This window comes from Mustelus asterias, chromosome 10 (assembly GCF_964213995.1).
Source record: "Mustelus asterias chromosome 10, sMusAst1.hap1.1, whole genome shotgun sequence".
Lineage (NCBI taxonomy): Eukaryota > Metazoa > Chordata > Chondrichthyes > Carcharhiniformes > Triakidae > Mustelus > Mustelus asterias.
The window spans coordinates 120,785,355-120,799,855 of record NC_135810.1 but is presented as its reverse complement, the minus strand read 5'-3'; the positions used below and the strand labels follow the sequence as shown (position 1 = coordinate 120,799,855).

The window sequence follows — 14,501 nt, the reverse complement described above, 5'->3', positions numbered from 1 at the left end:
GCTTTTGAGAGGGTACAGAAAAGATTTACCAGGATGTTGCCTGGTATGGAGGGCATTAGCTATGAGGAGAGGTTGGAGAAACTTGGTTTGTTCTCACTGGAATGACGGAGGTTGAGGGGCGACCTGATAGAAGTCTACAAGATTATGAGAGGCATGGACAGAGTGGATAGTCAGAATCTTTTTCCCAGGGTGGAAGAGTCAATTACTAGGGGGCATAGGTTTAAGGTGCGAGGGGCAAGGTTTAAAGGAGATGTACGAGGCAAGTTTTTTACACAGAGGGTGGTGGGTGCCTGGAACTCGTTGCCGGGAGAGGTAGTGGAAGCAGATATGATAGTGACATTTAAGAGGCGTCTTGACAAATACATGAATAGGATTGGAATGGAGGGATATGGTCCCCGGAAGGGTAGGGGGTTTTAGTTAAGTCGGGCAGCAAGGTCGGTGCAGGCTTTGAGGGCCGAAGGGCCTGTTCCTGTGCTGTAATTATCTTTGTTCTTTGTTCTTTGACTTCCTTCAATTATATCAGGGGAGGTGATGGCCATGTGGTATTATCGCTAGACTATTAATCCAGAAACTCAGCTAATGTTCTGGGGACCCGGGTTTGAATCTCACCAATAAAAAAAATCTGGAATTAAGAATCTATTGATGATCATGAAACCATTGTCGATTGTCGGAAAACCCACCTGGTTCATTGATGTCCTTTAGGGAAGGAAATCTGCCATCCTTACCCGGTCTGGCCTACAGGTGACTCCAGAGCCACAGCAATGTGGTTGACTCTTAATTGCCCTCTGAAATATCCTAACGAGACACTCAGTTCAAGGGCAACTAGGGATGGGCAATAAATACTGACTGGCCAGCGACGCCCATGTCCCACGAATGAATAAAACAAGCATCAGCAAACATGATTTACCTCTCTCCAGGTCTGGTGAGAAGTGTGGTGTCAGCTCAATGGAAGTACAGTTCCACCTCATATCAGAGAAGGTTTTCTGGCAGGTTTTTTTGACCTCTCGTGCTGCCTGGATGATGCTCTGCATGAGGTCCAGGTTACTCCGACACAGCTGCTGCTGAGCTGAGACCAGGCCTTCCAAGTGCTTGCAGTTCTGGGTCTGATTGAAGGGCATTGATGGGTCAGCCTTGGCCAGAGCACTGGATGGAAGGGAAGGACCAGGGTTAGCTACTTTCAAATATCAACGCGGAAAACGCTAGAAAAAACTTCAGCAGGTCAGACAGCATCTGTGCAGAGAGAAACAGAGTTAACCTTTCGAGTCCAATATGACTCTTCTTCAGAACACAAAACCATCTTCAAACTTGGTCCCTCGGAAGACACAGATGTTCACATCCAATAGAGAGTGGTTCAGCTGGGAGAGTTCTTACCTCCCAGTCTGCAGATCTTGGGCTCACTTCTCACACCAGAGGCTTAAACAAAAAATCTAGGCCAACACCTCAGTGCTGAGGGAGTTGGGATGTTGGAAGCTCTGCCTTTTTGATGAGAAATTAAACCCCCTCCCATGAAGATGCAAAACAACAACTTGAAGAACAACAGAAGGAACTCTCCTGGTGTCCAATATTTATCCTTCAAAGAAGGGGTACCTTGGCACTACCCACCGGGCATTGGCCATAAGACCAGAAGACCATAAGACATAGGAGCAGAATTAGGCCACTCGGCCCATCGAGTCTGCTCCGCCATTCAATCATGGCTGACTTTTTTCTCATCCCCATTCCCCTGCCTTTTCCTCATAACCCCTAATCCCCTTATTAATCAAGAACCTATCTCTGTCTTAAAGACAGGGAGTGGGGCCAGAGGGGGTAGGGCCTATTGGGGGCAGGGCCTGTGTGGAGGGGAGATCAGTGATGGTGGGGACGTCCTGCTGCCACTCTGCACTTGGGATCGTTGGCAGAGGGAGGGAAGGGACTGGCTGGGGCTGGTCATCGAGGTGGGGGGGGGGGGGTTGGGGGGCATGGGGGTGGTGGGGGGTGATAGGACCGCCGGGAGTGGGAGTGGGGGGATGGGACGGCTGGTCCAGGAGACCAGCGATCGGGTGTTGGGGGGCTCGCACAGCCAGTGATTGGGTGGGGCGGGGGGGGGGGGGGGGTGGTGGTGGTGGTGGGGGGGGGGGGGGGGGGGGGGGGAGGGGGAGGGGATCGGAGGGGCAGCGATGCGTGGTTGCAGGGCTGGCCAGCGATCAGGAGGCCGGCAGTGCGGGGCTACTGTGCATACACCAATCTTGGCGCTGACAGATCAGCGCATCATAGTGACCCGCTCAGCGCTATGCTGCCGGCCTCTCCAGCGGGAATAGGTCCTGACCCCGGATTTTCATTGCGAATCTCGCCAGTGTACAGAGTGTGGGAGATTCATTTTGAAAACCCTGCTAAAAAACCCAGAGGGATTTACTCCAAGTTTTTACGCGAATTCTTAGAATTCTTTTGGGAGAATCCCAGCCCAACTTAATGCAAGGTAGGTCCATTCAAAAGTCTGACAGCAGCAGGGAAGAAGCTGTTCTTGAGTCGGTTGATACGTGACCTCAGACTTTTGTATCATTTTCTCTACGAAAGAAGGTGGAAGAGAGAATGTCCGGGGTGCGAGGGTTAGCTGTGGCTCTGGTGCTTATCTCTTGAGTTGCAAGGTTCTTCGTTCGAGTCCCAATCCAGGTCTTGAACATAAAATCCATAGGTGTCACTCTAGTGCAGTACTGAAGGAGTGCTAAACTGTCAGAGGTGCTGTCCTTAAACTGAGATGTTAAACCAAGCCAATCAGTGGCACAGTGGTTAGCACTGCTGCTTCACAGCGCCAGGAACCCGGGTTCGATTCCCAGCTTGGGTCACTGTCTGTGCAGAGTCTGCAACTTCTCCCCTTGTCTGCGTGGGTTTCCTCCGGGTGCTCCGGTTTCCTCCCACAGTCCGAGAGATGTGCTGGTTTGGTGCATTGGCCAATGCTAAATTCTCCCTCAGTGTACCCGAACAGGCGCCGGAGGTGGCGACTAGGGGAATTTCACAATAACTTCATTGCAGTGTTAATGTTAGTCTACTTGTGACACTAATAAATAAACATAACTTTAAAGCCCCTTTCTGCACTCTTTGGAGGATATAAATGATCCTAAGGCACCATTTTCAAGTCCAGGTTCATACTGAACCCTGACCCTCCCTGGTGTCCTGGCCAATATTCATCTGTCAACCAACATCACAAAATACAGATAATCTGGTCATTATCACAGCACTGTATCTGGGATCTTGCTGTGCACAAGTAGGTGGCTGTGTTTTCCACACTGTGACAGTGACTACACATCAAAAGAACCTCACTGCATTGGCTGTAAAACGCTTCCGGACATCCCATGGATGTGAAACATGCAGTAGAAATGCATAAACCCTGAGAATGGTAATACAGACCGCACCCCAGTGTCAGTGCTAAGGGAGTGCTGCACTGCCAGAGGCGCCGTGTTTGAGATGAGATTAAACTGAGACCTAAGGGCTGTTCTCTCTGGAGCGGAGGAGGCTGAGGGGAGACTTAATAGAGGTTTATAAAATGATGAAGGGGATAGATAGAGTGAACGTTCAAAGACTATTTCCTCGGGTGGATGGAGCTATTACAAGGGGGCATAACTATAGGGTTCGTGGTGGGAGATACAGGAAGGATATCAGAGGTAGGTTCTTTACGCAGAGAGTGGTTGGGGTGTGGAATGGACTGTCTGCAGTGATAGTGGAGTCAGACACTTTAGGAACATTTAAGCAGTTATTGGATAGGCACATGGAGCACACCAGGATGATAGGGAGTGGGATAGCTTGATCTTGGTTTCAGATAAAGCTCAGCACAACATCGTGGGCCGAAGGGCCTGTTCTGTGCTGTACTGTTCTATGTTCTATGTACCCTGGGTGGGATTTTCCAGCTGCGCTTGCCCCAAAACTGGAAAATCCCGCCCGTGGTCAACATTGTCTACCCCTGCCTGCTATGATTCCCATGTTGGGTGGGACGGGAAAATTCCCCCCCCCCCCCCCCCCGCCCCCCACCCCCCCTTATCCCCGCCCTGTCTGTAAATTGATCCCATAACACAAAGAAGCAAAAAGGAATTCTGGTCAATGTTTATTCCTCAGCTAACATCGCTAATAAGATTAACTGATCATTTTCATGCTACTTGTTAGTGGGAGTTTGCAGTGTGGAAATTGGCTGTCGCATTGCCTGTACTCCCTACAATTCAAGGGTATCTCCTTGGCTGTAAAGCATCCTGAGCTCCTGAAAGGATCGACACTCATTTCATACTTGTTTTCCTACTTTACTCACCGCCCTGCATGAAGCCCTGTGATTGGATGTCAGCTCCTGGGTGTATGGCATCAAGCTTCTGTCAGCAGCAGTTAGCAGCCAGGAGAACTCTGGCCAATTTTAACCTCTGGGAGAGTAAAAGGCAAGTTGCAAAGAAGCTACTTCTGAGATCTGCGAACTCAACACAGCCCTGGGGCATGGAACAGAACTCCTTAACTCTTCATTTCCACAACTAATCCCATTGAAAGAAACTGACAAATTCGATTCTGCTGTTTTAAAGAAATGTGTCCCAGATACAACACGAGGATAGGATTTTAACTAATTTGGTGGTATCAGGTATTTGGAGACCAAATGCCACTGTGGGCATTTTTTCTTTATTCATTTCTGGATGTAGGCGTTATGATGTGGAGATGCCAGCGTTGGACTGGGGTAAACACAGTAAGGAGTCTAACAACACCAGGTTAAAGTCCAACAGGTTTATTTGGTAGCAAATACCACTAGCTTTCGGAGCACTCGCTGCTCCTTCCTGACTCACCTGACGAAGGAGCAGCGCTCCGAAAGCTAGTGGCGTTTGCTACCAAATAAACCTGTTGGACTTTAACCTGGTGTTGTTAAACTCCTTACTGTGTTGGCATTATGGCCAGTTATTGGCCATCCCATCGCTCTCTAATGCCATCCTGTGTGAGGGTGACAGAGAGAAACTTTCCCTTCTTGTCCTTCTCCAGCTATCTGCAGTTTGTGACCCAGTGACCCCATCCTCCTGCGACCCACCCCCCCCCCATTCCCCTGTCGCCCAGCTAGGTGGCACTGCCCTCCCCTGCTTCCATTCTTATCTATCCAATCAGAGCCAGAGAATCACTGGCAATGGCTTCTCTTCCTGACCCCACACCGTTCTGTTCTTATTTCAGGTTTCCAGGATCCGCAATATTTTTGGTATCCCCAGAGCATTAACCCGAGCCTCTGGATGACTAGTCCAGTGACATTACCAAGTCATCACCATCTCCCCCAGTACAGATTACAGCAATCCGGAACCTGCAATGGATTCTGCCCTGATCCCCACTTTTAATTTCCAGAAGTTTTCAACAAAATTTGAATTCTCAAACGACCCTTGCAGGATTTGAACTGATATTCTGTGACTATTAGCTCAGACCTCTGGATTACCACAGAATAACACAACCAGTGCACCACCATATCCAACCAACCAGTCCCAAACGCATTTATTTATGGCTCTTTCTAACCAGCTCAGATATCCTTGTTCTGAATCTCCATCATCATTCAGGTATGATTCCATCATAACTGAGGTCCCTCTGGTGTAAAATATATGGAGCGGCGAGAATTAAGTGCCAAAGCTGAGGTTGCCTATGGCAGGCACTATCTGTCACCTTGGCACGGTGGCACAGTGGTTAGCACTGCTGCCTCACAGCGCCAGGGATCTGGGTTTGATTCCTGGCTTGGGTCACTGTCTGTGTGGAGTTTGCACGTTCTCCCTGTGTCTGTGTGGGTTTCCTCTGGGTGCTCCGGTTTCCTCCCAGTCTGAAAAATGTGCGGGTTAGGCGGATTGGCCGTGCTAAATTGCCCCTTAGTATCAAGGGGACTAGCTAGGCTAAATACATGGGGTTATGAAACTAGGGGCTGAGTGGAGTTGTGACCGGTTCAGACTCGATGGGCTGAAGGGCCTCCTTCTGCACTGTAGGAGTCTATGATTCTATGAATACACTGGTAGTGGGTGAAGGGGGCCGTAATGGCCGAGCTATCAGCAGAGGTCCAATTCAACATGGGAGGCAGAATTTTCCTCTCCCACCTGCCACGGGAATTGTAGCAGGACCATGCAAAGGTCAGTTGACCTCAGAGTAACAGACCATACATCTGGGATCTCACTCCCAGTTGAGCCTGTTGGGTTGTGAATCATTCTATAAATTTTGGTAACTGCTGGTTCCAACAATGACATAAGGGTTTTCAATTCATAGCTCTCAATTCACTGAAACGTTATAAATACACACTTAAAATGCAACCCTACAACCCTACATGGTGCGCGCTCATACATATACACACGCATATTATAACATGTAAACATCATACGTATGCATACACACGTGACACATCTTATAAACTCATGCATACATGTATGTCATATATACATGCATGGCACACGCATGGAGATACTTACAGCCATCGAATAGCATGACAGATTCTTGAGTTGAGCAGCAGGGCACAAGCAGAAGCTAGCACGCAACAAACAGCCAGTCTCATTCTGCTGCCAGGATGAGTCGCCCCAAAGTGTCTGCAAATCCGATTTGACCCCTCGTCCACTCAGTGCCAAGTCCCAGAAACAAAGAGATGATCTGGAAGATAGAAGGTGGGTGACGCCAGTCAGTGAGCAAACACTAATGAAATGCCATTAAAACGCGGGTTTCTAATTTTCTTCCCTGGAGGACTGACTAGAACTGACGTGGAGTCCTACACGCACCGACAGCCTTGCGCTGCTCATCCAAGTGATGCTTCATTACCTTCCAGCAAAGCAGCGAGGTGCAGTATCCCTCCCCCAAGCACCAGCCCAGCAGCTGGCTTCGTGCACAGTGTGCAACGCTTGGAGTCAGAAAGCTGCAGTTTCAAGGTGATGCGCTATCAATTAGGCAAAAGACTACTTGTGTGCCAATACAACTGTAGGCTTTTATTCATAACAGAACCAGGAGCACATCCCAACAGATAACCGACCCGAACTGAACAAGGGGGAGGAAACAGCCACCTTTATACTAGGTGACAAGGGGAGGAGCCGGCAGGGGATGTGTCCAGGCATGACAAACACACAACGGTGGTCCAGGCAGGACAAAGGCGCAACTGAAGTCCACCACACAAGGCCCATTCGAGAGGCGGGGAGGTGTTTGTAAACGAGACTGATGAGCCAGCACCATACCGAGCTGAACCCAACCTACACATTCAGCTCAAAAAGGCCATTGAAGGGAAAGAATCACACAGAATCCCCAGCAATATTTTTCCCTGTATCAAAGTCGTGAAGCTGGGAAGAATCCCCACAGTGCAGAAGAAGGCCATTCGGCCCATCGAGTCTGCACTAACTCTCTGACAGAGTATTTTACCTAGGCCCTACACCTTGCCCTATCCCTGTAACCCCATTCTTTTACCAAACTAATCCATCAAACCTACACATCCTGGGGCACTGAGGGACAATTTAGAATGGCCAATCCACCTAAATATACATCTATGGACTATGGGAGGAAACCGGAGCACCCAGAGGAAACCCACACAGACATGGGGAGAACGAGCAAACTCCACACGGATAGTGACCCAAGCCGGGAATTGAACTCAGGTCCCTGGCGCTGTGAGGCAGCAGTGCTAACCACTGTGCCGCCGTGTTTTGGGGAGTTTTTCGGACATGAAAGACCCTCCATAAATGCAAATTATTTATTTATTGAGCTGATGAAGAGGCGGTAAGTTTAGAATGTTAGCGTTAAAGATGCCTGAGCTTTGTTTTCGAGTCACTGACATGGGACTTGGATACACAACCTCCTGACGCAGGAGCAAGAATGGCACTGAGCCAAGGCTGACACGATTTTAACTCGACACAATTAATTTTAATTTTAAGTGATGGTGTTTCACAAAAGCAAAACATCTGGACAATGATGAAGGGGTCAGATTTTTACATAGCTGTTGTTGTCGGGGAGGAGATGGCCTAGTGGTATTATCGCTAGACTATTAATCCAGAAACTCAGCTAATGTTCTGGGTACCTGGGTTCGAATCCCGCCATGGCAGCTGATGGAATTTGAATTCAATTATAAACAAATATATCTGAAATTAAGAACCTACTGATGACCATGAAACCATAGTCAATTGTCCGAAAACGCCATCTGATTCACTAATGTCCTTTAGAACATAGAACATAGAACATTACAGCGCAGAACAGGCCCTTCGGCCCACGATGTTGCACCGACCAGTTTAGGGAAGGAAATCTGCTGTCCTTACCTGGTCTGGCCTACACATGACTCCAGAGCTACAGCAATGTGGTTGACTCTCAATGCCCTTGAGTAACTAGGGATGGGCAATAAATGCTGGCCAGCCAGTGACGCCCGTGTCCCACGAATGAATATTAAAAAAAGAGTTTCCCTTAATTTCTCAAGGTGGCCATTTCTTGTGTGTGTAGAATCCTTTGTGATGTGTTGCCTTTTTCCCTTAGCTGCCAGTAAGCAAGGAATTAGAGCCACAAGTCCTTGACCTTTAATCTTGGCCGACCTCACAGCTGGTATCCAAGTTTAAGTAGAGAGCTCCTTGGAGATTTTAATGCCAGTGCAATGTTAAATAAAGGCTTTCTGTACAGATGTAGGCCGCGATTTTCCAGCCCCATCAAGGCGAGACCCACCACGGGAGGTTCAGCAGCTCAGCCAAAAGTCCATTGACTTTCGGCGGGACTGGATAATCTGATGTTGGGTGGGCCTGGAATATCCTGCCTCTCGCTTTTGTCACAATGAATGAATTACATTTGGAGAGAATACTTTGAACTGTGTAACACTGGAGTGAAGTCCTGGTAGTTACAGGATTGTCATTCAGAAGGGCAAGTCACACAGCCGATCTCATGGGACACAACCAGCCTGATTCCTGGGATGGCAGGATTGTCGTATGAGGAGAGATTGGGTCGACTGCGCCTACATTCACTGGAAACTAGAAGAATGAGAGAGGATCTAATTGAAATGTATAAAATTCTAACAGGGCTGGACAGACTGGAAGCAGTGATGTTGTTTCCTCTAGCTGGGTGGGAGGTCTGGAACAAGGGGGTCATAGCCCCAGGATAGGGAGTAGGGCATTTGGGACTGAGATGAGGAGAAACTTCTTCACTCAGAGGGTGGTGGTGGGAATTCTCTCCCACAGAAAGGAGTGGAGGCCAAATCATTGATTATATTTAAGAAGGAGATAGATAGATTTCTGGTTCTAAAGGTGTTAAGGGATATGGGAGAATGTGGGAGTGTGGCATTAAGATAGAGGATCAGACATGACCATATTGAATGGTGAAGCAGGCTCGAAGGGCCGAATGGCCTACTCCTGTTCCTAGTTTCTAGGAGGGTGTTAAATCTCAGGGAGCAAATCTCACAGCATTAAAGTCACTCTTGGGATTGACACCAAATAATGATTATTAATAATATTATTTCATTATAGTACCAAGTACTGACTGAATGCTGGGTTACAAAGAACAGAGAACAGTACAGCACAGGAACAGGCCCTTCGGCCCTCCAAGCCTGTGCCGATCATGATGCCCTAACTAAAAAAAACCTACTGCCCTTACGTGGTCCATATCCCTCTATTCCCTCCCTATTCATGTATACATCCAGATGCCTCTTAAATGTTGCTAATGTACCTGCTTCCACCACCTCCTCTGGCAGCGCATTCCAGGCACCCACCAGTCTCTGTGTGAAAAACTTCCTCCGCGCATCTCCCTTAAACTTTCCCCCTCTCACCTTGAACCTGTGCCCCTTGTAATTGACACTTCCACCCTGGGAAAAAGTCTCTGACTATCCACCCTGTCGATGCCTCTCATAATTTTGTAGACCTCTATCAGGTTTCCCCTCAGCCTCCGTCTTTCCAGTGAAAACAATCCTAGTTCAATCTCTCCTCATAGCCAACACCCTCAAGGCAACATCCTGGAGAACCTTCCTTGCTTTCTCTCCACAGCTTCCACGTCCTTCTGATAATGTGGTAACCAGAACTGGACGCAATGCTTCAAATGCGGCCTGACCAATGTTTTAATATAGCTGCAGCATGATTTCCCAACTCCTGTACTCAATACCCTGGCTGATGAAGGCAAGCATGCCATGAAATCGTCATAGAATCCCCACAGTACAGAAGAAGGCCATTCAGTCCATCGAATCAGTACCAATCCCACCCATACCCTATTCCCGTAACCCTCATTTACCCTACTAATCCCCCTGACATGAGGGTCAATTTAGCATAGCCAATCAACCTAACCGCCACATCTTTGAATTGTGGGAGGAAACTGGAGCACTCGGAGGAAACCCATGCAGACACGGGGAGAACTTGCAGACTCCACACAGACAGTGACCCGAGGCTGGAATTGAACCCAGGTCCATGGTGCTGTGAGGCAGTAGTGCTAACCACTGTGCCACCATATGGCATATGCTTTCTTAATCACCTTGGCCACCTGTGTTGCCACTTTTAGGGAACTGTGGACCTGCACGCCCAGATCCCTCTGTATATTAATGTTCCTACAGGTATTGCAGTATAATTCATCGCTAAATTTGATCCTCCAAAATGTATCACCTCACATCAGTGTGGGCAACAGTGTGTCATAGTGATAAGCAGCGTGAACCAGACACTGTTCTAGTCACGTGGAACAAGTTTAGTAGAAAATGCCCATTGCACAATACAGGTAAATAACAATAGAAAATTCCGGATAAACTCAGCATGTCTGGCAGCATCTGTGGAGAGAGAAAGAGAGTTAACCTTTCAAGTCTGTATGTCTCTCCCAAATGCTGAAGAGTCACACGGATAAAAACGTTAACTCTGTTTCTCTCTCCACAGACACTGCCAGACCTGCTGACCGGAACACCGCCATCTCACCTGCCACGGAACCGGAGTGGGTGAGGTTCCGACAACGGAAATCTCCATTGACCTCGGGTGGGAATTTCTGGTCTCGCCCGAGTGAGGCCATAAAATTCCGCCCACTGTATTTTTCCAACATTCTCTGTTTTTGTTTCAGATTTCCAGCATCCGCAGTATTTTGCTTTTATTAGGCTGATTCCGGGGATGGCGGGACTGATGTATGAGGAGGGATTGACTAGGTTAGGATTGTTTTCACTGGAGTTCAGACGAATGAGGGGGGATCTCATAGAGACTTATAAAATTATAACAGGACTAGACAGGGTAGATGCAGGGAGGGTGTTCCCAATGGTGGGGGGAGTCCAGAACCAGGGGTCACAGTCTGAGGATTCGGGGTAGACCATTTAGGACGGAGATGAGGAGACATTTCTTCACCCAAAGAGTGGTGAGCCTGTGGAATTCATTACCACAGGAAGTGGTTGATGCTAAAACATTGAATGTATTCCAGAGGCAGCTGGATATAGCACTTGGGGCGAATGGGATCAAAGGTTATGGGGAGAAAGCAGGATTAGGCCATGATCATAATGAAAGGTGGACCAGGCTTGAAGGGCCAAATGGCCTCATCCTGCTCCTATCTTCTTTCTTTCTATTACAATACAGGAAAACGTGACTGATGCCTTTATTAACAACCGTTCATTAATCATGGAAATAAAGCCCTGACAACCACTAATGAACAATCCAACACTTTGCTTTTTTGTCTTCCCAATTTTATGGACATATGCTTGGAAAAGAAAAGCAAAATACTGCAGGTGTTGGAAACAAAAGGTCACGGTTCTGAAATGTTTTTCTGCATCGATGCTGCCTTACCTGCTGAATATTGTCAACATTTTCTGTTATTATTAATGTTTCGAAAGGTTAATTAATGTTCCTGTGCATGCACCTTGCAAATGTGAACACTGGGATCTCATGATCAATGGCACTCAATTTTTATTAACAAATTATAAATGCAATTAGCCACATATGAATTCCTAATGAGCTACAATTCTGATCTACCATCAAGTCAAATAACCTGGCATTGATTAAGCAGAGGAAAATTCAAATATTCAAGACTTTCAAATGCATAATTGATAATATCTTCGAGTTCTCACAAACTCAAAGTCTCAAGATCAGTGAGGGTAAGTTACCCACCACAAATACTCGAGTAGACAATCTAGGTTGGCACTCCCGTTGGCACACCACTGAGAGAATGCTGCATTATCAGTGGTACCATTTTTGGATGAGACTTTAAACTGAGTCAGCCCTCTTAGGTGAATGTCAAAGCTCCCATGACACCGTTTCAAAGGGGAAATTGTTCTCCTCAGTGTCCTGGCCAATATCTATCCAAAAACTAACATCCCCAAAACAGACTATCTGATCATTTATCTCGCTATTGTTTGTGGGAGCTTGCTGTGCATAAATTGGCTGCTGTGCTTTCCCCATTGCAACAGTGAACCCACGGTGGCACAGTGGTTAGCACTGCTGGCTCACAGCACCAGGGACCCGGGTTCAATTCCTGGCTTGGGTCACTGCCTATGTGGAGTCTGCACATTCGCCCCGTGTTTATGTGGGTTTCCTCCGGGTGCTCCAGTTTCCTCCCACAGTCCAAATATGTGCTGGTTAGGTGGATTGGCCATGCTAAATTGCCCCTTAGTGTCAGGGGGACTAGCTAGGGTAAATAAGTGGAGTTATGAGGATAGGACCTTCGTGGGATTGTGGTCAGTGCAGACTCGATGGGCCAAATGGCCTCTTTTTTGATTTGATTTATTATTGTCACATGTATTAGTCATGATGTGGAGATGCCGGCGTTGGACTGGGGACTTCTTACATGTGTTAGTATACAGTGAAAAGTATTGATTCTTGCACGCTATACAGACAAAGCATACCATTCATAGAGAAGGAAACGAGAGAGTGCAGAATGTAGTGTTACAGTCATAGCTAGGGTGTAGAGAAAGATCAACTTAATGCAAGGCAAGTCCATTCAAAAGTCTGACAGCAGCAGGGAAGAAGTTGTTCTTGAGTCAGTTGGTACGTGACCTCAGACTTTTGTGTCTTTTTCCCGACGGAAGAAGGTGGGAGAGAGAATGTCCGGGGTGCGTGGGGTCCTTAACTATGCTGGCTGCTTTGCCAAGGTAGCGGAAAGTGTAGACAGAGTCTATGGATGGGAGGCTGGTTTGCGTGATGGATTGGGCTACATTCACGACCTTTTGTAGTTCCTTGCGGTCTTGGGCAGAGCAGGAGTCTGCACTGTAAGATTCTATGATTCTACTCCATTGACTGTAAAGTGCTTTGGTTGAGGTTGTGAAAGATGCTAAATTGATACGAGTTTTTCTTGTGCGATAGAGTGCAAGAATGCAGTTGTGGTGATGTACACGTTTAGATTTGGTCATTATTAATCATAGGAAAATAGCATTAAAGGAAGATGCGGTGAGATTGCCCATTGTCCATTCACATATAGAACCAGTCTCAATTTCAACTTGATCTACTTTTATCTTCACACTCAAACTGGATCTGATTTTTGGACTATGGACCTCTGCAATCCACCGTGTGCATTTACCCGGGCCTGGCTTTGTAGCTGACTGGGTCTCTGTACAGTCAGTGGGGAATACATCCCCACAGACACTGAGTGTGAGTGCCCCGCAGATATTTCACATTCAAATGAGAGTTAAGGGGCTGCGGACAGGTCACCTGTCCTGCACTCAGGAGGAAGTCCCACCTTCAAGAGCTGCCAGCCAATCAGATTGGCCGTCAGCCCATCACTCCTGCAGCAACAAGAGGTGCAGTTGATGGACAAGTTAGTGCATGAGGACACCTGTGACTAAGTCTGGCCACCAGAGGCCAAGGTCGGTTCAAGGGGTCCCTGGGCAAGGCGGGTAAGGAAGGGGGCGGCATGGTAGCACAGTGGTTAGCACTGCTGCTTCACAGCTCCAGGGTCCCAGGTTCGATAGCCGGCTCGGGTCACTGTCTGTGTGGAGTTTGCACATTCTCCTCGTGTCTGCGTGGGTTTCCTCCGGGTGCTCCGGTTTCCTCCCACAGTCCAAAGATGTGCGGGTTAGGTTGATTGGCCAGGTTAAAAATTGCCCCTTAGAGTCCTGATGCGTAGGTTAGAGGGATTAGCGGGTAAATATGTGGGGGTAGGGCCTGGGTGGGATTGTGGTCGGTGCAGACTCGATGGGCCGAATGGCCTCCTTCTGCACTGTAGGGTTTCTATAAAAATTTCTATAAAAAGGCTAAAGGGGAGGGGGGGGGGGCAATCGGGGTATGGGGGGGGGGGGGCAATCGGGGTATGGGGGGGGGGGCAATCGGGGTATGGGGGGGGGCAATCGGGGTATGAGGGGAAGAGGCTGATGGAGCAGGAGGTCAGGAGGCCATCAGATCAAAGATGGCTGTCACGGTCACCACTAGCTTTCAATTCTAGATTTATTGGTTAATTAGTTGCTGTGGTGGGATTCAAACCCGTGCCCCCACAGCATTAGCCTGGGCCTCTGGCCTAGTCCAGTGACATTACCATTGTGCCACCGTCTCCCCCAGGATCAATGCCCCAATTATCAGCCGACTTGGCACAGACCAAGGACCAATCAAAGAAGCCGCGACTAGGACTGATTCTCCTGCTCCCTCTTGCCCAGTCTGAGTGAGGGCCAATCACAGCAGCCC

At 48.2% G+C, this 14,501-nt stretch overlaps 1 protein-coding gene across 1 annotated transcript in view; it reads right to left on the bottom strand.

Moving 5' to 3' along the window:
• wnt11 (wingless-type MMTV integration site family, member 11) overlaps window positions 1–14,501 on the bottom strand; it is a 67,889-nt gene that overhangs the window by 33,554 nt on the left and 19,834 nt on the right. Inside the window, exons 2-3 of the mRNA XM_078222577.1 lie at window positions 6,417–6,591; window positions 908–1,143 (exon numbers count right to left, since the gene is read on the bottom strand). Of these exons, the coding sequence (XP_078078703.1) occupies window positions 908–1,143; window positions 6,417–6,499 (319 nt within the window). The 5' untranslated portion in view covers window positions 6,500–6,591. The remainder of the gene's footprint in view (window positions 1–907; window positions 1,144–6,416; window positions 6,592–14,501) is intronic.